General features: G+C 38.7%; 1 protein-coding gene across 10 annotated transcripts in view; it reads left to right on the forward strand.

Moving 5' to 3' along the window:
* MYLK (myosin light chain kinase) overlaps nucleotides 1-25,564 on the forward strand; it is a 221,661-nt gene that overhangs the window by 83,626 nt on the left and 112,471 nt on the right. For 9 of the 10 annotated variants that reach the window (XM_069780952.1, XM_069780949.1, XM_069780950.1 and 6 more), the window contains 7 exons: nucleotides 8,530-8,737; nucleotides 10,572-10,620; nucleotides 13,497-13,662; nucleotides 17,049-17,214; nucleotides 20,027-20,063; nucleotides 21,975-22,549; nucleotides 24,308-24,511. In XM_069780952.1, coding sequence (XP_069637053.1) covers nucleotides 8,530-8,737; nucleotides 10,572-10,620; nucleotides 13,497-13,662; nucleotides 17,049-17,214; nucleotides 20,027-20,063; nucleotides 21,975-22,549; nucleotides 24,308-24,511 — 1,405 coding nt within the window. Of the gene's footprint in view, nucleotides 1-2,569; nucleotides 2,588-8,529; nucleotides 8,738-10,571; nucleotides 10,621-13,496; nucleotides 13,663-17,048; nucleotides 17,215-20,026; nucleotides 20,064-21,974; nucleotides 22,550-24,307; nucleotides 24,512-25,564 lie in introns of those variants that run through there. The other variant, XM_069780953.1, reaches the window with a different exon arrangement.

The following is a 25,564-nucleotide window of genomic DNA, read 5'->3' on the forward strand; positions in this document are numbered from 1 at the left end:
TAGACAATTAGGAATTGTAACATGTGCTAGTAGTTCACTAGACCCAGTTACGTATGTTTCTTCTAGATTATCTAAGTAGCGTGTGTGTAATGTCAGCATATGATCTGAACTGAAAGCATGCTTCCAGCCAAATAGAGCATTGTAGAGTTAATGAAGCAAGATATAGTGAGTTTTCATCAGAGTCAAAGAATTTTGTATAAGATAAAATTTTGTCTTTCTGCTATAGAATTCTAGATTGTCAGTACTGGTGTCAAGGAGGGAGTAAGCACAGAAGCATGGCAGAAAGTTATTCTTCACGTGATCAAATCATTCCACACTGTCTAGGATGAATGGAGTTTTTGCCAAGCTCCTGCAGAAACCCTTGCACATTGCCAGCCAGTAAAGTGAAACTCTGTGAAAGGGTGTCTCTTCTGAAAATTTAGAGTATCCTTTAACTTTTTATTTTCCCCTAGCTTCTGTCTCACCTGAATTCTGTAATTGTATCTTATGATCTACAGATTAGATCCAGGATATATAATCTGAACTTGGTCCATATAGGTTTATGATACTGTGGGAGTTTTAGTGGACTTCTAAAAATAAACTAAAGTATACTGGTTTTCATTCATATCCCCATAGCTGGGTACAGCAGTCACAATGAGCCAGAAGTTGTCAGCCCTCGCTATCATATTTTAAGTCAGTGAAAACTACATGTTACTCAGCATCTTCTGAAATTGGGCCACAGGTTTTTCCATGGGACTAGGAAGAGGTAAACTTCATATGGCACACCAAAAGCTGCACTGAAATACTAATTTTAAAGGAACAGCTTTTAATAAATAGGAAGAAAGTGCTAAGTCTCTTTTTACCTTCTGGGTCTCCTTACCCTTGCACTGAATTCTATGAACTGCATCTCCAGGTAATTCTTCTGTATCTCTCATCAAGGCAAATGGGACAATGACAAATCTTGTAGCCTTTCTATGTTAGTGCTGTGGCATATGATCTTTCTAATCGAGACTAAAAGAATATGACATTTCTTTTACTCACAATGTTAACATTAGCAATATCAAGGAGTTCAATTTGGCAAAGGTTTTCTTTTCATTGCCACAAATGAGAATCAAGCAAAATATGTATGGCTTGAAACTTCTATAGGTGAAACCTTGAGAAAGAGCTCAACATAATGTGCCTGAAGAATGAGTTGTAGCATTTGGTGGTGCTTTGCCGACGATTGATTCTACTTTCTAATTTTGATTCTACTTTCTAATTGTGTTTCTTTTTTATTGTTGCTGGTTTTGGTTGGGTTTTTTTGGTTTAGGTTCGGGGTTAGGGTTTTTTTGGCAAAACAACGGTCTGTTTGAAGGCCTGTGTTGTCATTTTTCTCTCCCTGCTCCACACCATTTGGGAGAAGAAACAGGTAATTGCACACACCAGTTGTGAAGACTTACATCTTCAGAGTTGTGTTCCAGTTAAGGTTACGCCCAAAGAACTAATTTATGAGGACTGTGTGCATGTTGAACAAGAAACCTAAACACCAGATGTAGAGTACCAGAGTTCAGCACTTGAACAAAAACATACCCAAGGCTTACAGAAAGACCATTACCGTTTCTTGTACGTACAATAGGTAATGCTTTGAAGTGAGCTATGTTTAGTCCTAGTATGTATTCCATTATTGCTTTAAATGAGGCAATTGTAGATTCTGGACTGCTCCATAGAAGAGGTAGGTTATCTGCTTTGTTTGCAAGGTCATAGCTAAGTCTCCAAATATTTAACATTTTCATGTTTAACCTTGCCAGGCAAGTTCTCTGTTTTAGAAGCAAGCTTTTAAAATGGATAAACTATTCTTGAGATATAGTTTGTGCGTGTTTAAAGTCTCAGAAGGAGCTTAGCAATGTATCATGTCCGCTTTTCTTTATCAAGAACATCTGCTGTTCATTTGTGAAAGCAAACTGCAGCTTGAGCCTAACAGAAGCTTTGTTACAAGACTTAAAAAAGAGCTGCACTGGCCAGAACCATGTTTCCCACCTACACTAACCAAAAAAATTAAATTAAAATAAAAATATGCCACCTGTTAGGTGGGGTTGTAGTCACAATGTTCATGTTGTAGTATCCACAGGTTTATAGTACTTTTTTCCTAAGACTGACATTAAGAGTTCACATCAGTATGAACTATTACAACAAGAAGTAGCTCTTTTTGTTAGAGAGCACAGACCTGTTCCCATAGACAGAGCATGTGTTACGGTGTATCCAGTTCTTAGCATCCTCTGCTAAGTTTGCTCTCAGGTACTTCATTCCCCTCACAAGTCTTTTGATCAAGGTGCAGATCCAAAAACTCTTGGGTCTTGATTCAAGGAAGATAGAGGACACTGGCTAGAGTCTGATGACTATGGGAAACACCTCTCTTTTTGTAGGACCTAGGATGAGCCACATCCATAGAACAGCTGTTACTGTCTGGATTGAGTCTCTTGGGGCTGCATGAAAGCCTTCAACTGTATGACCTTCAGATGAGCCCATCTAACACATAACTTGCAATAAAGTGAATAATATTGCATTTCTGCTGATACCTAGACATTGGAAGAAGAGGTACACTATATACAATCTCTACCGCATTTCAAGTGTAAGTGCAAGTGCTTTATATTGTTTTTTCATATATCTTCACTTCTTTGAGTAGAATTACACTTAAAAAATTTGTCATGCTACTTAATCACTTTTCTTCTGCTGCCGAGTCCCTTCTTTTTTTATGTTAGTCTTTTGTTTGCAGGCAGCACAATAAAGGTCAAAGTTTGTCAAATATTCTGAATGGTTTTCCACACCTCCCTTGACATCTCCTCCTGGTGTGACTTCTACTGATCTGCCCAAAGCATACATTTGGGAGCTCAATGGTAACATCTGGCAACTATAACTGAGGCTATCCTCTTTTTATCCCTTTGCAATTTCTGATCTCTGTGGCCTTTTCTGAGATGTAGTTCCCAGAAATTGCTGGCTTCTGGTTGAAGGTGGGCATGGAACAGAGGATAGGCTACAAACCCTTCTCAAAAAGTTACCTCACTCTGGCATTCCTTAATGTTACGATAGGCAGGCAGCCAAATAAGCAAAACACTTGCTATTCATCTAAAGGAGGCCACTGCTGTCAGATATCATCTACCAACCCACTGGCCAGTTTCTCTTAAAAGTCTATTTTTTGTCCTATCCACTGTGGATGTGGGAAACAGTTTATTCTCTTCTGCTTTGCACATACCTTTATGCATCAGAAAACATTTCTCATTATTGCTATTTTTCTTGTAAGACTTGTTACCCAGGTCATCCAAACTTTGTTTTCATGTTGTTTTAATGCTTCCAGACACTACAGTCTGACTGTAAATGTGCTAGCTACACTACTAACCATCAGTGTTTTTAATAAATTATTTCTCTGTGTTGCAATGAATGAGATACAAGCTAAGAGCATCACTTTTAATAGCCTCAGGGGCTGCATATCCCTAAAATTCTCAAGACAAGTGGAAAAGTCTATTTTTGCATATTTTTGCTTTATCAGTGCACGTATTAATTAAAACAACAAAAAAATCCATACATTTTCTCTAAGAAGTACATTCTGTATTTTTCCATCTCAAATATAAATAGGCACTTTATAAATAGGCATTTATGATACCAAGTTCTTCTCACTGAGAACCATGGGTCAAAAAGCAGTGTCACTTAGCTACAGGAGCAGCAAACCTGCTTATTTTAGGATGTTAAATACTACCTGCTATACTCTGTTATTCTTTAACAGCCTACAAAGGGGACAACCTTCCTCAAAAAGCAGCAAGGTATGCAAATTGGATTGGAAGCTACATTTTAAATAGCATGTAAAGTATAAAAAGTAGAATAGAGAATATTTCTGTCATTCAAAGGTAAATTCAAAATCAGTTTTCTTTAAATGGATTGAACCACTCAAATACAACTGATTCTTTTATTCAGTGATTGAATACTTTACATACATAGGTCTTAATTCTGGATTTTGTGGAATTAAAGGCAAAGGTAGTCTACAGAAATAGCACAACTGAACACTATGTGCTGACAGAATCTGAATGTTTTAAAATTCTGACTTCATGGGAGAAGGATTGTCTCTTGAGAGGAATTTTAGTCATTAGTGGAATTCATATTGCAGCATATGAAATCATCTCTATGAGGGGAGTTATTTTGAACAGCAACTTCGTAACAATTGTATCATTGCCAGTCTTAGTACAACTTTTGTTGTGCCTGTCTATACATGATGTAATTTGGGGGAATTTTGCAAACCAAGACATCTTTTTGATAGCTGTTTTCTTTCTGATCTCATTGCTTGTGTGTTGATGTGACCTTGAGCAGCAACATAGGACATTTATCTAGTCCTTAACATCAAGCACTGAACACCTCAGCCAATATAATGAACATAATGTTAGAATATGTCATGTAATGTTTGCCATGATTTCCAATAGTCTTAAAGTGTTACTGTGAAAGTGAGCAACACTCAGTAATAGTACACACCCCATCAGTGTTTCACAGTTACTTACACTTTGGTTTATTGTCAGTTATGGTTAACTCTTTTTGGGTGCTGTGGATTTGCATTCATTGTCAACCTCACTGGAGCCAGCAACAGTTATTACAAAGCAGGATATGACTTTGAAGTTAAAAGCATGAGCCAAAAGAGTGTGTCTCATTGCCCTAAACTGCTACTGCAACTGTGATGCATTTAAATAGACAAACCTATGTTTTTTTGGAATTGGTATATAAACAGCTCTTTTATGGAGCAGAGATATAGGCCAAGTTTTAGAAAATCTTTCCTGCCCTTTCAAACAAGAAAAAGGGTCCCTGAATAAATTTGGCATTGGTGGTCTCTGAACGCTTTTAGGTTTGTGACAATAGGGACTAGTTTGTAGCAGCACATTTTTTAATAATACTATCCTTTAGTGTTCAGCTTCCATAGATTTGTTGTATTTTTTTCTCCTTATTTCTTTTATTTTGGAGCCTAGTGCCATCCCTTTTCTATAGCATTCCCCCAGACCTAGATGCAGAACTGAATCTTAACTCTGGAATTTTCACAAGCAACAGGTTCTCTCAGCTCTTTCCACTTGCTGTGTTGATGCATGGAGCAGAAGGCCTGTTTCATCTTAGCAGATTTTCCAAGAAGACTGAGCAGTTGATGGGTCCAGACAAAAGCTCAAAACTCATGTTTGTGCTAATACAGTGGTTATTTGCTGCTTGCTGTCAATTTTCCACTTGTTAGTGTTGTAGAGCAGGTAAAGAAAAGCTGTAGCCACTGGGACTGGCAATACTCACACAGGCCAAGCTGTAAATAAAGGTTATAGCCTTCTGCTGTTGGGCATTAAATAAGCAGATAAATTTCTCTTTGCTGTGGATTTATTCAAGGCAGATGTTTTTAGTGAGCTCTGGAAAGGTTAGGGAGGAATATAAAACCTGCTGCAGTTCTGGAATTGATCCATTAGGATCAAAACCTAGTAACCAGTGATTCGTTTAAGGGTCCCTGACACTTTTATGGCAAGACTATGTATTTCAGAGAGGGCTGGCTCAGTTTGAAACACATTCCATACCCAAACCTGAAATAAATCCTTGCAACAGAGCAATTCTGCAAACTTCTGCTATCCCATCATTTCATTTTTGACAAAAAAATAAAAGAAAAAAATACAGTGTTTGGGAAGGGAGTGACTCATCCTTTTGAAAGGAAATGGCATGCTGATCGCCTGTGTTAGTGATTTTCTGTGTGGCATTTCCTCAGCGTAGAGGTGTGGATGAGCAAAATAATACAAACATAGCAAGCATAAAATCAACACACATGGAAGAAACGGAAAAATACTTAATGTAGGCTTAGCCATGTGATAGTAGAAGGGCATGTATAATGCTCTACCAGAGCTTGAGGGGTCAGGTAAAAATGGCCTTGTGTGGTTCAAGAGGGACTTAACAATATGATAAAATAAAAAGAAAAATGGAAGGAAGGTGTTTCCCATTGCTTCAACCGCAATTGTTCCCTGGGATAAGTGATGGAAGGTTTATGCTTGGGAGCTTTGAAGCTGGGCTGAAGAATACAGAGAAGAAAACACTAGGAGGAATGATTGTGAACTGGAAAAAATAGTAAATATATTAGGTGACATGTAATTGATGACATGTATTCACAGGCCAGAATCTTAGCAGCTGTAAACAGATGTGGCTAGACTAGCGTTAGTAAAGAGGTTGTGATGTAATGCACTGAGAAGGTGGTTCTTTCTTCACACCAGTTCAAGTGCTACTCTGTCATTTTACTGTATGTATTACTTGAAATAGCAGTTTCAAAGCCATTTTGCCTCAACTATTTTAAATTCAAGGAAATCATAATATCCAGTGAAGCAAAAATGAGAGGTAGAAACTCCATTCTGATATACTTTCTGGCTTTGGGTAAGTAAAGTAATCTCTTTTGGTTTCTTAATCTAAAAGGAAAAGATAGGTAGGAGAGCATTGACAAGTTAATAGTAAGAAACAGTTCTTTGGTACAAGCCACTTTCTGTACCAGTGAGCACATTATCAGCTAACAAGAGTTACACTACTGTAAAAGTCTCATATTGATGCTTCACAACCCCATTTTTCTGAAAACAAGATGTGCTGAGAAAGGTATTCCTGGGAGCATGCCCTCCAATGTGCTGGTGTATGGGGTATGGCTGAGTGGGAGCTGCTGTTTTTCAGAAAGCACAGGAAAGAAAAGGCATGGCTGCAAAGAGCTTTAGAAAGATGCTGTGGTATTTTTAAACAGCAGTCGATTCCCCATTGTGCAAGATCCCACAATGTTTTCTTCATAGAACATGGCTCTTAGGTAAAGATGGAGTCAGAAAGAACTTAAGAAGTTTGTACCAGAAGTGGAAAGTTTCTCCAGCTTATTCAGCATATTCATGCTCTTGGCAAACATTAATGTCCTCTCTCTGTATATTGAGTAAGTAGTGCCAGGAAGAAGGGGTCACCACATCACTGGCAAAATTAATTTGTCTGAACTGATACCCAAGGATTAAAGGAAAGAGAAAAATTTCTGACAGCTGTAGGTTAAGCTCCAACAGATGAGAAACTCAGCTGGAGTGAGGTGGGGCTAGATTAAAAATGAAAGGTTTTGAAAGAAGGGAACCAAGAATGGGTAAGTTTGGTTGGCTAAAGATTGTAATTTGGAAAGTAAGTGCTGTGCCGTCAGAAGAAAGCAGAGCTGAAATGCGGACTGGAAACTGAGAGGAGAATGCTGGGAGGAATTTGCACAAGCCACAACCAAGCCTTCTTCAAATCAAGACAGATCATCAATATTTTGCCCACCTGGAGGTTGAAGAAACTTCCTGTTCAGTTGCCAAGATTTGATAATGTAGTTCAAAATGCAGCATTGCTCGTTTGCCAGTGAGCAAACACAGCCACAACTATTACTCATCCCAGCTCATCTTGATCCACTCAGTTACTTCATGACATGTAGGCAAAGGATCAAAGAGTCGGAAGATGGAGAGCTGACATATCAGAATGGGGTAATAGGAAAGAAGGGGGAAATATTGTAATCAGGAGTTGTTATGATGACTGGGGAAGTGTGCTAACAGTTAACACATACTAAAGTGACCTTCAAAGAGGATGGCATGTCTCATAAAGCGGAGGAAGAACCTTTGTCTGAGGAGTTAATTCTCTGGTGGAAACTGGTGTATGTCTGCTTTTCCCATTTTTTTACAAAAGAAAGACACAGATCCTCAGCAGGTTTCAACAGCTCGATTGAAATCAGTAAATCCATTCTCAGTTATACCAGCTGAGAATCTGCCTGCAAATCTGAATGTATCATTAATGCCAATGCAAGCAAGGATATATTAATATGGTTGCTATTTAATGGGCACAGGACTGGTTCATTTTGTTGAAAACTCTTCTTTGGGCTACCAGTAGACCACAAAGCTCTTTAAGTCGAGCAGTATGTTTGTGTGAATATGTCTAGGTCTTTATAATCCCCGTACCACCATAACATGAGAATGACCCTTAATGATACTTTCTCAAATTGCAACTCCTTATCTTCTGCTTTTAAAGATCAAGACAAAATTTTGTATGTGTCTGCATTTCTTGCCTGTATATTGTCAGGAGCTGCTATATCTCAGCACATTTGAAAATTAGATGGCTCCATACAGATTTATAATATAAGCCTAATCCTTAGCAGCAATGCTAGAAATTTTTGGTCTAGATACCTTGCAGTCTTGCATACTTAGAGGTATAGTAGCACTACTGCCCTGGAGTCTCTGAACAATGGGGACCCAGGTGTCAGTATTCTTCGTTGGCACTGTCACTTATGTTTCTGCAGGTAAACCGTTCTAGTGGGAAACTTTTCTGTGTAGGTATCTATTTGCCTGACTAGTCTTATGATCTTAACAGTTTGACTTATCCAAGAGTTTTTTCATTTCATTATGTTCTGCCATTTGGCTTGCAAAGAGTATGTGTTTAACAGCTCCTGTGTCAAGAACTTTCCACTGCATTGCTAAATGTCCAACATTTCTTCCTAATACCGTCATCTGTTATGTTTGCCTTCTTCCTCCACTCTCTCTCACATATTTCCAGGTCAGAGGCTACCCTGAGCCTCAGATCACATGGTACAGAAATGGGCATCCTGTCCCAGAGGGAGACCATTATGTCATGGACCGCAGCATTCGGGGAATATTCAGCTTGGTAATCAAAGGTGTACAGGAAGGTGATGGCGGTAAATACACCTGTGAGGCTGCAAATGATGGTGGGGTTCGTCAAGTGACTGTGGAACTGACAGTGGAAGGTAAGAGGATGCTTATACTGTTGTTGCGATGATTATAGAGTTTAATTAAATGAACAAGCTGGGTTAAACTGTCTGGTTAAAATCACAAATGTACACACATGCTTCCTTGCTGGTGCAAGAGTAAGATTCAGTAATTGCATTTCACAATTTAAGACATTTTGCAGGGAACTACGTGTCTACAGCTAGATATAATGTGCGTTCAGTTTCAGATGTGTAGGAGGATGCCCAGGTAACAAAAGACCTAGCTTTAAAGACTTTGCTTTAAACTTTGTAATTTTCATGGAAGCCACTACTCCGGACAGAAACAAAGGCCTGGAAAGTTAGCATTTTCTCTCAAGCAGTAAAAACTGTGGCGATACTGGTTGCTTCACAGCCTATCAGATAGGCACAGTGAGCCAATGGGTTTCTGGAGTTCTCCATGCATGCTTCCATTTGCTAAGCTGAACGCCTGGTTGTAATTGCATGCTTAATGTCACACAGGAAACAGCCAAGATCAAACCCAGGAATTTTTAAGAGAACATCTGCATATTAGATAGTTGCAAACTGCCAAATTTAAAATTTAAAGAGTGACACAAAGCCAGGGAAGGATGGAAATCAATTGTACTGCTTCTCTCTTTGCAATTTAGTCATGTCAGAGATCTGTTGAATATCAAAGCTTCTCAGGTCACAACTTTGTGTTGAATTCTTGAAGCAAAGCAAAAATCCACAGCAGTCCTGAAACAATCAGCATTTGGGTTTATTCAGAGTCAAAATCTCTAACAGATATCCTCAGAGTACATACTGAAATATGCATAGATCTGGCATGATTGTTACTGCCTTCTGTTGTAAAAATTGTGCAAAATCTCTTTTTTCCCCCTAGTTTTAAGTTGTGACAACTTTTATGAGTGACAACTTGCATGGAGGTGGAGGATTTTTTAAAGCTGTTTTTATATCAGTTTTTCTGACCTCAGCTTTGCTGCAGTTAAAAAGCAATTTCATGGCAGTACCCAATGACCGAATTTCTCAGAGTTTAAGAATTACGCAGTCTTTATTCTAAAAATCCCTCTATGCATCAAGATAGCAAAGCTCAGATTTTTTTCCTATTCTTAGCAAAGATATCTATGTGGGGCTGATTGCTACTTGAAAAAATGAGTGCCTGAAAGACAATCTAGTCTTTCCATCCTGTCTGGCTTTCCTATCTGACAGCAATGTAGGTGCTTATAAGGCTCTAGAACAAATATTTTTTCACAGCCATCAAAGCTGTTTGTTTCATGCTGCCACTTTGGATCTACCCCAGGTCACTACCCTTTTTTAATGTGCCAAAGCTACCAGGAATGCTTTGTGCAGTAGATGGCGGTGAGCTTACACGACTTTGTATGCATCTCCCTATTGCTCACAACAGCAAGCATGATGAACTATAGTGCTTCAGAAAGAATCATTTTACAGAAAAGGTAGACTGGGCTAGCACAGGACTAAAAAACAAATCAAGTAAAGTCAGACCTCTTTCAGAGCCCAAACCACTTTTTTTGCTATCTTAATTTGAATTAGTGCTGCACTGTAGAAATTAGACACAGCGTTTCATTCACTTGTTTAAAAATATTCTTGCATGCATAATCTGCAGTGTTGTTACTACTGAGGCAAGGGGTTAGCTGGTAACTCCGCTAAAACTTGTTTTTGAAATTGGAGAGCTTAACTTTGGGCTACAGATGACATAACCTTATACTGCAGGTGTTGCATTCCTCCTTTATGTTTGAAACCTGGAGAAATGCATATTTTACATAGTCTTTAGTATCTGTAATTCCCAATGGTCCTGACAAAACTTCTGACTTCCTGTCTTTCTGTCTTATGCTTACAGGAAACTCCTTGAAGAAATACAGCCTGCCATCCAGTGCCAAAACCCCTGGGTAAGAAGTCCACTGGCTTTGATATTTTTTAACAGACACCTAAATATGTTTTGGTAGAAAAACAAGTAAAATGGCTCTTTCTAAAGAATAACCACTTCTCTGGATTTTAAGTGCTTCTTGCATTTTGTCTTTAGCTCTGATTCACTTTGAGGGCCAGTCAAAAAGGGTTGGATTCTTATCTAGTTTTCAGCAATTCCTCACTGGAAACATATCCACAAGGCTCCTTACCTGTGCAATAATCAGAGGTAATGGAGGAAAGCAAAGCCTGGTGATTGATGACTCAGTTCTGCACAGCATTGCATTGGAATAGAGTAACTGTTTGGTATGATTTCTCACACTTGTGAGATGAGGATAGCAAGAATGGCTGGGCTCTTGGAGGCAGTGCAGTGCCAGCTACTGAAAACAAACACTTCGATATCTGTGAACTCAAATGCTCTAAGTTCAAATCTCAATTTATCCCAAACAGAAGAGCTACTATGAGAGGTGCTCTGTTAGTAAAATGGTTGAGGCTGTCAGGAAGACATAAGTAGCTTGATACAGCTACTGCTCCCTCATACTGACAGGAATTAATCTGGTTGAAAACAGAACAATCTGCTGGTATCTGCAATGTTGCACCCTCTTGTCTCTGCTCTCTGATATTCAGAAATCCTTCCCCACATCTTCCATAACCTGACAGTCTCCTTATAAAGCCAGAGCAAATACTGGTTTAAGAGTCATCAGTAAGAAAGAAAAGCAACTGAAATCAGCACTCTCTCACATATAATTTAAGTATATATTTCCAAACAACACAGTGGGTAAACTGTAGTCCAGAAGAAAGGATTGTTCTGGTTTGGAGTGACTTAGCAAGAATAGTTTGGAGTAACTGTTAGCAAGAATGGGTTGATGGGGTGATCTACACTGGCACACAGAAGAGCCTTCTTGCTGTCGTGTAGTTTCTGCACTTCACTAAGCACTTACAATTAAGTGAATGCCACTGTTCTAAAAGCCCCAGGCCTAATTATTCCAAAAGCTGAATTCATTTCTTTATAAGTGGCTTGAATTTAAGCAGAATTATTTCTGATTTATATCCCTGGACTGTGTCACCCTGGATTATGTTTCTGATTATGTTAGTGATCAGAATACAGATAGTTAAAACTGAAGATTTTAATTTCATCATTGATATGAATATTGTTTATGTATGTTTTGGATTTGAAAATTAACTGAGATTACAACAGTGAAAATAGTAAGTGAAACTGAGTAATCAGGAAGGCTTTTACATGATAATGTCTGTATTGCAAATGTACTACTAGAAATACACACATGCTAAATAATCAAAGCAAGAACTATCCTACTCCATTGCATGGAGTTAGAGTGATTTTCCTCACTTTTCATTCTCATGTGTTTTACTCCTATTCACTATTAATAATTTTATGGCATGGAAAGTTTATGCCTTGCATAAACAGGGAGGAGGGAAAAGAAAAAAAATTACATTTCAGTTTGTGTTTATCTAAGAGACATCCATAAAGCTGCAGGCTAGCTGGTAGTTGATTTTCTTTTAATGCATTAGTATATGTATAGATACATAAATACAGAAACACCACCTAAAGATAGTCACTAAAAGACTTCTTTAATACACATTTATGCTCTTCTTCAGTGGTGGCACGAGGAAGATGACATTAAAAGCTATCAGTTAATTATGTGATGAAGTGTTTTCCATTTTAGCATATTGCGGTCACCCTTCTCTCCCAAGACTTTTTGCTGGTCCTCTTGTCCATGTAAATCCTTTCATTATGGTATCATCTCTTACTTAGAAACCTCGAGCTGCCTATATGGCAATCATCATGTCTTGGCAGCACCTTGGACTAAGGCAATGCAGTCACTGTTAGTATCTGACACCTGGTAGAAATGGTGAGATATTGACACATCTTACTTGCATGTGGTAAAACGCCATCTGGAAAAGGCGGCCTTGAAAATAGTTCAGTTTGCTTGAAATTAAAGGTTAAAAAAAAAAAAAAAAAGAAATCACCATCTGCTAATGTGTGCTTTTGCTGTACCAGAGCTTCAGAGCAAAGAGTGTAAGTGTTCCCTTTGACGTTAACAGACCTGAAGTTGCACCTTTTTTTTTTTTCATGCTATAATACTGCTTGATGTTTTACATTTTATGGCTGTGTAACTGAGGGGTTTGGACTGCAGTCACTGATGTCACTCTAGTTTCATTCCACATGTCGTTTCCCAGCTGTGCTATCCATGTCAGTAGAGCTGGGCATTTACACTTAACAGATGTTCACCTGGGATGAGTGTACTTTGGTTTTGTGCCCTTTTCATGTTTGCTTTGCAAACATTGTAGTGAATGAGATTCCAAACAGAAGCCTTCCCCAAACAAAAAATATTTACTAGGACATGTCAGAAATGTTGCAAAACCAAGTTGCTGATTCATAAACCAGAAATTACTGTGTCATTGCACACAAAGTCAAAAGAAATTGCATGATAAAGAACTGTGAACAGTGAACAAGTATGCACAAATAATCTATTAGGAGGCATTTAAGAAACAGAAAATGGGAAAAACTAAATGAATGCAGTGTTTCCTATCATTTGGCTTGCCCAGCTCTGCTTATAAGCAACTGAAATTGTCCCCAGTATCTGTTATGTGAGTTATGTGTATGCTGGATGAGGGTGTGTAGCATCATACTATTCAGTTGCATGAGGAGTCAAGAGCAGTCATTATCAGCATTTCCATTTTTTCCACTGGCCAAAAAAATATGTAACTATAATCTCGAGTACCACCAATTACATACCCTTGTTGGCAGACTACTGGTCTAAAACGCTTCCTGATGTGTGCTTTAACCATGACAGTTTCCAGTTCTTCTGTAAACCCAGGATGTCAATTGCCTTTCCAGGGGAAGACTTACTGTTCCATCTGTGGAGCACAGGCCAAGCATCTGGGGAGAGAGTCCACCCAAGTTTGCTACAAAACCTAATAGAGTTGTTGTGCGCGAAGGCCAAACAGGCAAATTCTCATGTAAAATAACAGGACGACCTCAGCCTCAAGTAACTTGGTTTAAGGTATGATTTCCAAAAAAAATAATGTTTTCTTTCTCTTTTGAAATTTTGTGACTTGAAAGGATGAAATGCACTTGCCACTGCAAATTATCATGGTGAGAATTTACATACAAGGAGAGACATATTATTCCTCATTTTTATGCTGAATGAACTCACAAAAGGCAATAGCATTCCTTCTCAGTATAAACTTCTCCCTTATCTGTGTCATTGTTGAAAATATTTGTACAAAAAAATCACCTGAAAGCACGAGACAAGATCCAGGTTCCATTAGAAAAGTAGCGAGTATGGGACATACTTGCCCAAAGACCTTACTAACTAGATAAAAGAAATAGACAAAGGATGGAAAATGTGGATATTATCATCTCTGTTTTATAGAGAAGGTCTGCAGGGATTTAATGCTTTGACAGTGATTACAGAGGAGTCTTTGACAGCTGTGAAAATCACAGCTGTATTTCCCAAGTTCCATGTCAGTGTCTCAGTCATTAACTGCCTTTTCTGTATCACTCACATTGGGTTTTACCTGTATATTAGAATGAAGATGATGTTTGCAAAGAAATGAAATTGTATTGAAAAGAAAATTAACTGTTTAGGAATTAACAGATATGATTGGGTTTTGGTATGCACGATTGTTTTTGCAAATAAAAAAAATATCCAAGGCAGATGAACAGCAGTTTAATGGTTTCAGTCTGACCTCTGCTAAAACAGTGGTAGCAGAGAAGTGTCTGACATAAAATAAAGGAGATCTGAGCTGCCAACTTCAGATCTGCAATAAAACTGGGAATTTTGAACATCTGTCATTTACAAAAAAAGTGTTATAAATGAGTGATATTTAAAATTCATTAGACTATTAAAAAAGAATTGAAGACTTGAGTCCTAGTGCCCCCTTTGGGCATACACAAGATCTCCAACCACTTTTTTTTGTTAGTAAGGAGAGAGCGTTCATGTGATAGTTAAATATTACACTGATTAGGCCATTTTTACTGAAACAATTAGCACTTTAGAGAATTACAATTACTTTCTTTAATTTGGGAAAACAAATATATGACTGCTCTGTTGGCATCCTGCTCCACTTCAGCCTTCAACATTCAGTTGCCTTATCTATAGTAAAAACAAAACAAAACAAAACAAAACTTTTCTCAGAGCTTTTATTTTCTTCTGGTGTCTCCAGGTTTTCTGGGGGGAGAGGGAAAGAAACCACAAAAAAATCCACAAAACTGCTCATAGGGCAGGGAAATACATCCAAGTCATAGTCTGCTTTAATCCAGACTTATCCTTGTTGTCTGTAATACAAGAATGCCAGGGTACTTCTCAGAAAACAAGCAGCCTCTTGCTGTGGAAGCACTTGCGAAGGCATCTTCCTTCAGTTGGCAGCTCCATCTAGAGTCTGCTTCTTTCTCTAGCTGCCATTAGTTCTTTTGGGCCTGCTGGCTCTCTAGGCAGTCTGCAATGCAGCTGCTCCACAACAGCCTGCTTCCAGTCCTACCAGACTCGCTCAGGTTTTCCAGCCATGCAACTCAGTGCAAAACAGGCTTTGTCATTCAGTTCTCTTTGTTCAGGGCTGCATGGTAAACAGCAAGTAGGGACTAGCAATCCAGCACCTTGGATCTCTACTTTGGTACTTCTTCATACATGTTTTTGCAGTTTGTTAGAGGTTATATTATATATTTTGCTATTGATTGTCAACTTCTATAATGTGTTATTCTGTAATCTGGCATTCATTGTCTGATCAAATGAATTAAGTATGCAAAGTTCTTGTTAGCAGCTCCATGAGTTCTGTTCATATTTATGTCCTTCAAAAACATATTTCAATATTTGCAGGTCTGCATATACTATTCCATAAAATATGATAGGTGTGTTGTTCAGAGGTTCAGTAGTCATACCATTGCTGGCCTGCAGACACCCAGTCCAGTCTCTTGAACTTATCCTCAGTCCATCACTTTTGACTAAATTGGTTTTCTTTAGGCTTTCATAATACTATTTTAGCACCTATTTTGAGCACCATGAAGCTGTCTTTCAAGAATTCATATGCTTTGTAAAGGGCAAATGTGTTGTTGCTCTTTATCAGAGTTTTATTGGCAGGTTGTTGTTGTGAAGCCTGTTTTTGCATCCCTATTCTTAAGGCATGGATTAACAGGTAATCATGCATGTGCTTTGGCTAGCTGCAAACAAGCTCAGGCCCATAATGCTTCTGGTCATATCAGGATGGCACTGCAGGGTCCTGCTGAGTGGTAGGTATTTCAGTTCTGCCTCAGCATCATGGAAATGAACCTACATGGCTGGTGGACCACATCTAGCTAGTGCAGAGCCGACACATGACCACCTTCCATACAGCATGGAAGCTTTATAAACAATTAAAATTGCACTTTTCAGAACTAATGAATAACTTTTTGTGTAAATGTCTTACTCTGTTTATTGTTTTCATTCCCCTTTTCTTACTTGTTAAGTTGGAAAGAATAGAAGCTTCCAAGGTATCACCACCAAACCCCTGGCTTGAAATAGCTTTTTTTTATTCAAATAGGACTTAGAGCACCCAGATAGCAGTGAGTTGATGGAGACTTCAGGAATGACAGTGTCTGAAAACACTGTAGTGTTTCCCAAATGTTTAATGACCAAAGCCCTACAAATCATAGATTTGTATGCTTTTCCTTAGGATAGGAAAAGCTGTGGTGCCTGATAGCAAGGGACTCCTTTAATGGCTGCTGCTGAAGCAGAAGCACTGATTTGCTCACAAATGAAGTGTTGGTCAATTATTTCATAGAATTTAAAGGCAAAAATTGTCATTCTGATCACCTAATCTATGTAACATAGCATATAGAACTACATGCATTTCTTCCTGCCTCAAAGCCGTACCTTTTGATTTAACTCCAGTGTAGCACTGCAAAGGAGCTGTGTCACAGCAATGCCTCTTAATGTATGCCTAGTGCCTTCTGCCAGCCCAACCTGGCCAAAGATAAGGTCCTCTTATGCAGAATTTTTCCAGTTCCTGAAGAGATACAGCATAAAGGAGCTATTGAAGGAGAGAGAACTACTCCCCAGCTTGGAAGTTTTTGCTTAAAAGTGTGATCTTTGACATGAACAAACATGAACAGAAAACTGGGTTGAGCCCACATACGGTGAAAAGAAATTTTTCTAGGAGTATGGATATAGTAAATAATGAAAAGCCCAAACCGAACTGACATGAGTGGGTGGCAAAATGCAGGGAAAAACAGCCTCCTGAAGATATGAATTATAGCAGTTTTTTGTTTATACCATCTGAGTATTATTCACAGAAGGAATTTGGCTAAAAGATAGGAGAAAGGCATTTTGACCTGACGTTTTACCAAAAAATTTCTTGCTCCCCTTCTCTTATGAATAGTTAGCTGTCTCATATTGTCTTGTAATATTTGCAGGGTGATATTCAGTTGCAGCAAAATGAGCGTTTCAACATGTTTGAGAAAACAGGCATCCAATTCTTGGAAATCCAAAATGCTCAGCTTGCTGATTCAGGAATTTACACGTGCACAGTGGTAAACAGCGCTGGGAAGGCATCTGTGTCTGCAGAGCTCACCGTTCAAGGTACAGCAAAGAGTTTACAGGAGAGAGCACAAGTGAATAAGAGACATTCCTTTAAAATATCTTTGCTTGTGTCCTCGATATAAGCATTCGCTTTTTCCCATTATCTTCCTCTGTCTTCATTAAATAATACTGTGATAGCTTGGAGCATGCTACAGCTGAAAACATTGTGTTGGTTCAATGGGAAAAAGGCTATCCAAATGCTTTGTAACAACTTTCTCTAAAACCAACTTTTCACTTTTACTGTGGTTTTGACCTCCATATGTTTTGAACATAGATTTTAAATTCAGTGAATGGAAACCTTGCACTTGTCACTATAATCAGTAATTAATTTTGTATTTATTGAGTATCAACACCAGATGCACCTTTATACCAGCTCCCTTTTGGGAAACAAAATTGTATCTGTATTTGTAGAACCAGGAAAGTAAAGTAAAGGAGCATAACCCTAAACTGTAAGAGAAAAAAAACAGCTTAATGAGATTAAAATTCAGGCTTCTCAACTCCCAGCCCTGCCTATTTCAGTGCTGTTAAAGGAAATAAATGTCTTTATATAAATAATTTAGGATGTTCTATTCCATATAGGCATTACCATATGCGGTTCATTTTGCAGTTTGATGCTTCTTAGGTTGCCCTTTGCAGCAGGCTCAAAATCATACAACCTTCAGCAACCACACTAAAGAGGAATTTCATCAGTCAGTGGGTAAGCAGTCACTGGACCCAATTAAATAATTAAATCAATAGTTGCCTGCTTCAGCTGCAGTCATAAGATCAGCTGGTTACATATGCACCCAGCAGTGAATTTTTTGATGCAAGATTTTTGGGTTCACATCAATGCTGTCATTCTGTAAGATACCAAGAGTATAAATAAGAGGATTTACATTTGGGATCCTCAGAACCACAGATAGCTTTTACCACTTAAAGCTGTACTTTTTATCTCTAAGTTCCAATCTGATGAAGCCATTGTAGAAGGAGCTTCTACAGGTTGCCTATTCAACCAATGTTTTATAGAAAGGGCCATTTTGTTCAATAAGCCTTTTTTTTTAAACATGAAACTTGATCCTTACTTGCTCTCCCTGAAGCCGTGAGCTTTCTGTTGTGTAATGGGTACATCTGCCTTGAGAGATGATGCGGAACTGGGGTCACAAAGTCAGTTGTGGTATATGTTTTGCTTCAGATGCTGACCACATCTCTGAATAATGTGGGCATTCTTTCTTGGATTAGTACAGGTCAGTAAAAAGGGCACTCTTTTGCAATGTACTTGACTAATCAGATGATTCCACTTACCTAACCACAATATATAATACCTAATTCTTTCACTATCAATTAAATCAGGTCATAGGAGTTGCTGCAAGATGCTATCAGACAATCAAGTGGCTCAGAATTAATACCTTTTCTTTTAAATCCATCCAATCTCATATATAGATAAGCTTGTTCCAAGAGCTACATTTTTTCCCCAACTTCCCATAGTGGAAAGTGGAGAGGGAAGGGGAAAATGTTCTTTTAATTGACAGGGTTGCATGGTATTGTCTTGTCTGCAACCAGTAGTTATTCAGCTTCCTCTTCTGCATTCATCCAGTCTCTTTTCAGCTTTAATTTTTATGTGAAGAATTTCTGTTACTGTTTATTGACAGGTTTATTGAAGAGAGGTCAATGGGTTATTTCCCTCTCTCACTGCAACTTTTGTGTGTGTGTAAATAGATTCTTTTGGTCACTCTGAATGGTGTGGCAAGTCCAAGCATTTAGATGTGGATTTTTCCTTGCAAAACACAGTGGAAATCAGGGTATCATCCATCACATGTTTTTGTCTTTTCCCTGAGGCAAAGACACTGAAAGCATTTTTATGGAGTACTTGTTGATGACTTGCAAAATTCATTATCTTGCAGATTCTTTATTACATGTTTTTCTACTGTAGTTTCTAGTCTCACAGCTGACAACAGCATAGATGCAACTTTGATCTGACCAGGAGAAAACAGGCTGCATCCTGTAATGTTAACTAGGGAAAATGAAGAGATGTGGTTGGCACTTGATCTGGAGTGGTACTTCTCTCCTCCCAGCTATTTATTATCTCTTGCTGCCCCCAAGAGAAACAAATACTGTCAAGGTTTGGGGGAATGCGTGGAGGATTACATACGTATGAACTAAGAGACTGACTATGGGCAAATATGTGCTCAGTTACATCAATGCAGCTGATGAGGTACCTTGGCAGATCAATAGCCAATTCCCAGCCATGTTCCCAGATTTCCTGGTGGTGTTGCAAAGTGAAGAAATGTGATATATTAGTTTTTGTGTTATTCATGTTAAACATGATAAAACTTGCTACACAGCAAATGACTTAACAGGTGGGTTCAGGTTTTGGGAGTTTTTACTGCTTTTAATTCGGGTTTGTGTTTTAGCCAGAAGACAGCTGCAGTTTCACTGTGGGCATGCTCAGGTGTAACACCGAGGGTTTGCCTTTCTCCACTTCTACAAGCTCTGTGGAGTTCCTGTAAGATGTGATTAGCTGCCTCCCAGTTGGAATCTCTTCCTTGCTTCTCTCCCCCAACAAGGAGCCTTTGAGGCTTACAGACTCTATAGTTCTCAAGGGACATGAGAACTTAGTTGACCAGCAATATCTCAAAATGGTGTTTCAGCTGAGCAGCTTGCTGTTGTCCATATCGAATTTCGGGTGTGGTGATAGTCAATCTTGACCTCAATGGATTGAAAATATGAAAAGTGAGGGTTCTTAAGTATATTCTTTGCTTAAAATCTCTCAAATTTACTGAATTGTGTACAGTATTGTATGTATGTTACCTGTTTTATTCTTTTTTTATTTCAGGTCCAGATAAGACTGACACATATGCTCAGCCACCATGGTATGTTTTTACTGGAGTACTTTCTCAGAATATTTAATTGCAGTGCACAAATTTTGACATTTACTGCATGAGCCTTCCTTACAAAGCGGTAAATGTTTTTGGGTCAGTCTGTATTTGGAAATTGGAAAATGTTTACTTGGAATGAGATTCTCTCTTACTGCCAAATGCAGCTGCTCTGGTAGACTCCTGTGAAATAGTTGGTGGAACTGGTGGCAACACTATGAACTACAGACTTCTGGTCTGGTTCAGGAAGGCAAAATTTAGATGGCTTTATGCTTACTGTTCCCCTGTAGCCAAATAGTTATATAAACTGATCAAAACCTATGTGAGGAGAAGTTATGCTCTGTACCAATTGGTCAACCTTCCTTTTTGGGGTTAAAAACCTGCATGGATCTTGACAGTACTGAGCTGGTTGTTCTTTGCTGTCATAAGCAAAACATGGTCTGGCCATGGTCTTTGCTGTTTTCTGAAAATACATACAAAAGTATGGGTAAAGTAACAAGGAACAAAAAAAATCATATTATAGGGATTTATCAAGATTTTTAAAGTTAAATTACTATAATTTTAAAAAAAAATTGTAAAATGGCTTTTCTTCATGAATAAAAAATACAGAAATGAAATACTCTAAGATAACTGTGTAAGACACTTTCATGAAGGCCAGTTGCTTTACAGTCTTCAGGGTGTTTAAACTGTCCTCACATGCCCTTGATGGGATTTCAAAATGGCATGTTTACATTGTCCTAACTCCATGTCCACTGCAAAGTGGATCTGAAAATGCTGTGCTACACTGTTTTTCAGGTATGTGTCATTTTTAGGAACATACTTTAAAATAAGTTCAGTGTATATGAAACTGTGCAGCTCTACAGAACCCATGTACTGGCTTCTTCAGAGTAGTTTTGTCTCCTCCATTGTTTATTCACAAAAAAAGAGATATTTTCTAAAATGTAAAAATCTTACAGTTGTAACTGAAAATCTCATAGGCGTTATTTCTCTAATACATTTAACTCTGGCTGAAGAAAGTACCACAGGAAATATCCTGAATGTCCCTGAGAGAATAAGTCAATGGCTCTAATTATAGCAAAACAGAGCTGAGCTAGAAATTACTTCCCGTATTTCAAGTATGTTCCAATTCTGCCTTTGAATAATATTTTGGAATTGTGAGACACAGACACTGTGCTCTACAGGTAATAGCTTAGTGGTCAGGGCAGTGAACTTCAGTGAAGGAAACTTAGATTCAAGTCCCCAGTTAGTCAGCTACTCCTGTGCCCCCAAAGTACTGTGCAGAAGATAGATCGTAATTCTGAGAAACTCTTCCTAATAAAACCATGGCTGATATTGTTACGTCCAGTCAATTGATTTTTTTTTTTTTTTGACAACACCCCCTCTCCCTCCCTTAGACTTCAGTCAAGTTTCCTCATCAATCCTCTTTTCAAACCACCTAAATTACAAGACACCATAAGTAGAAATAGTAAATTCACTGCACAGTTTGCATTTTCATTTCCCTTTAGGGAACTATTTTATGTGACTTTTTGAACTATAATTATATGTGGGCTCAATTTATTAAAGCATGAAGTAGTGTTACATCATGGTCATTCCAGGGTCTCATGTAATTGCTCTCTATCTAAAGCAGTGTATGCAAGGTTAGTGTCTGACTCACAAAACATGTTAAAACCTGAGCAATGGATTTGTATCCAGAAACTACTCAGCTGAGACAGTGTCTGAGCACTGATGACATTTTATGAAGCTTTTCACTCCACCTCTTTCATCCATGTACTTAATCTGTGTGAAAGAAACTTAAAGGCTCATTAGTTCACCTTCTTGTTAAGGGTTTGTACATTTATATCATTGCTGATAATAATGATTAGTCTTCATACAGTGTCATATATCTGTAAACTTATCATTTTCCTTCAGCATGCCATCAAAACCAACAACACTTGCTGTAAAAGCTGTTGAAAATTCAGAATTCAAACAGGCAACTAGCAATGGGATTGCTAAAGAGCTAAAATCCAGCAGCAGTGAACTCATGGTTGAAAACAAAGACAGGGTGTCAGCAAAGAAAGAGACCTTTTACATCGCCAGAGAAGCCAAAGACAGTACGCAGGGACAGCACCAAGAAGCCAATGCAGTGTCTCCTCAAGAACCTAAGGAAGCAAAAAAGGGGTCTCAGGTCTTGCAGAAAACTTCAAGTACCATCACACTACAAGCTGTGAAACTGCAACCAGAACCAAAGGCAGAACCTCAGGCCACTTTCAGCAGACAGGGTGAAGACAGGAAAAGGGCTGTGCAGCCCCTGATGTCAGCTCAGCAAACCCTATCTCTGACAGGGCAAGTCAGTCCAAGGAGTAGAGAAGCAGAAAACAGATCTGGAGCCCAGAAGGCTGTAACAGAGGAGAAGAAGGAGCCTCTGGGAATTCCCCCTCAGTTTGAGAGCCGTCCACAGAGCCTGGAAGCATCAGAAGGCCAGGAGATTAAATTCAAGAGCAAAGGTAAAGGGATGAAAGTTATGAGAGCCCTGGGGTTAGTCAAGTTCCCTTTCTGTCTGGGGAAGCAGAGAAGCAATTCCTTCTTCAATGCAAGTTGTTGTCCTCCTAAAGCATTTTGGAAATAGATGCAGAATCTCATGCTGTTTCCACAATACTCTTCTCAATGAAATTTTCAAATCATTCCATACTGTAGTGTCCATCCCTCCTCTCATTTGGGGTTTCCCTAGATGTAATCAATGCCGCTCTTTCTAGGAGGTAGTTATAGGGCCTCCTCCATCATGAGGGTGCAAGAGAGAAAATGGATGGTATGTTTTCCAGAACTCTAATTAGTTATATTGCCCTTGAGCCAAAAAATTGATCAGATAAGAAACTACAGTCAATCACTGCATTTCCCTTGCAGCATCTACTTTTACCCCTCATATTTGGTCAACCCAGTGCTGATCTGAGTGCTTCCTAACAGCTGAAATGATAAAGTCAGAATGAAAAGGGAGGTTTAGAGTTTGCTCCACAGAATTTGACTGGGTTTTAACCTCCCAGAAGAGTAATGAGAGCTGCATTTTTCTGAATCCAGGGAGTAGATTTGGAACACTTCTCTTTTTTGATTACAATTTTAGTAAAAAATAATTTTGAAGCATTTTTCTGCTTTTTTTTAAAATAACATTTGCACTTTAAAGTGTTCCCATGAGTGTGAGAGAATTGTTTTTTATGTCCCTGGAGGAAAAAAAAATCATAACAAAACCATGGTAATTTATTTCATTTCTTGATAGTTCTTGCCCCATGAGTAAAGAATACAGTTTATATCACAAGCCCAGAGAGTAAGGAGGGGAGAAAATATTCCAAAGATCCTGGCACCTTTTGAATAGTTTATTTTTCAGGCATATTAGTACTAAGAACATGGATTGTTTTCCATCAGAGCATCTCAAAAACTTTGCAAGGTTTAACTAATTCATGATCCTGTTTGGTAGGGAAATGTAGTCCCTATTGTACAGAAACCAAGGAGATCATTCAGTTCTTATTGAAGCCAGTGAATGCCTTTTCATTTGACTTTGGACTCAAAGTGCAAACTCTTATACGCCAAGGGAAGTCGTCTGTAGGGAAGTTACAGTGGAATGTCCCTAGTGCCTCTCTGGGCAACCTGTGCCAGTGCTTGGTAACCCTTACAGTAAAAAAGTGTTTATGTTCAAACAGAACCTCCTGTGTTTCAGTTTGTGCTCGTTGCCCCTAGTCCTACCACTGGACACCACAGAAAAGAGCCTGGCTCTGTCTTCTTTACACCCTCCCTTCAGATATTTATATACATTGTTGAGATCCCCCTCAAGCCTTCTCTTCTCCAGGCTGAACAGTCCCAGAATAAACAACCTCAGTGGTAGGTACCGTGGATTGCAAAGTACTGCTAGGTGCTCAGAGAAACCAACTTAGCAAGGTAGGAAGGAATGGGGAGAAATTTCTTTTTTTTCTCCTCTAATATCTCATCACATCCATTTTGTCCATGACTTTTAGAGCAACAATTTTCAGATAGAAGTGCTTGGGGGGTTTTAAGTTACCAAATATTTGTTATTTTAAAAGATGGACTAGCCAAGAGGTTTTGGAAGATCAGGAATATCAAACCGTCTATTTGAAAATAGTTTTGTGTATTACTTGCTCATTAAGGTTTATATAATTAATGTATGTGTAAATTATCCTAATTTACACTAAAGCAAATAATAGAATTACGCTAAGGGGAATACCTGTTCATAAAAATTCAAATACCTGATTGTCTAGTTTCAGGGAAACCAAAACCAGAGGTGGAGTGGTTCAAAGAGGGTGAACCTATTAAAGCTGGAGAGGATGTCCAAATATATGAAGAAGATGGAATTCATTGCCTATGGTTAAAGAAAGCCTGCTTGGGGGACAGTGGATCTTATAGCTGTGCAGCTAGCAACCCCAAAGGCCAGACTTCCACCAGCTGGTTGTTAACTGTCAGAAGTAAGTTCTTGTGAGCCCATCTGCACTTTGAAAACTGTGGCTGGGCTTTTCTAAGCTGTCAGAAGGTGGTGACTACAAAATTTCTATTGCGACTTCTCAATGCAGGTTAATTCTGATTCCTAGCTCTGTGAATAATGTGGTGTGGCATAGCTGGCAAGCCATTTTCTGCATCAGTTTCCCTTCTGACCTTTTGTTCTTGTTGTTTGTATAGCCAAAACCATCTCATTGAATGTTTTGTACACAGGGAGGCCTGTTCTCCACTGACGTTTTCTATTAATGCTTGTATTTCATACAGGTTGCCAAAGATTTTATTGTTGTTCTGCATTCGGTTCTTTTGGAGTTGCTTAGCATTTCTATAGGACACTGCATATCTGAAATGTTTTGCAAGCACAAACCAATCCTGTGCAGTAAAGTGGATAAGAAGAAAAGTGAAGGAATGAGAATTGCATTCTGCTAAATTCAAGTACACCTCCCAGTGACAAATTATTTTGAGCTTGAAGGCACTGTCTTACTGGTCTGGTTGAAATATTTGTTGGCCTCTTAGCAAATCCTAACCTCAATTCTAATCTTTTCACCTGGTTTTAGGTTTTGTCCTGGAGCTATGATCATGTTTATGCAACATTCCTCTATTTGCTGTGCCTGAGGTTAAACCAGGATACCCAAGATACTCTCTTTCTGTCTCATGAGAGACCTGTAAACTGCATCCTTAAGCACCCTGTTTCACTGCCAGCCAGGGGAAATTTGGGAGAGGGACTGGGAGAAGACAGACAAGAGGAGAGAAGAATTAGCCTTCCTGTTCTTTGTGCTGAGCTCTCTGGTACTGTTGCATACATTTCTAGTGATTGGCTGCAAATGGTGGATTCTGGCATAGAAAACCACCACCTAAGATACAGCATGAGAGCTGGAAACACCGGCCTCTTAGATTATAGAAGAACCCCTTCTTTATACCAGTCCATTGCTCAAAATGATTTCTATTTCCCAATAAAACATTTTACCATGGTTTTGATTCTTTTTTTTTTTTTTTTGCTTGTTTACATGGGATGAAGCTGTTAG

This window comes from Haliaeetus albicilla, chromosome 4, assembly GCF_947461875.1.
Source record: "Haliaeetus albicilla chromosome 4, bHalAlb1.1, whole genome shotgun sequence".
Classification (NCBI taxonomy): Eukaryota; Metazoa; Chordata; class Aves; order Accipitriformes; family Accipitridae; genus Haliaeetus; species Haliaeetus albicilla.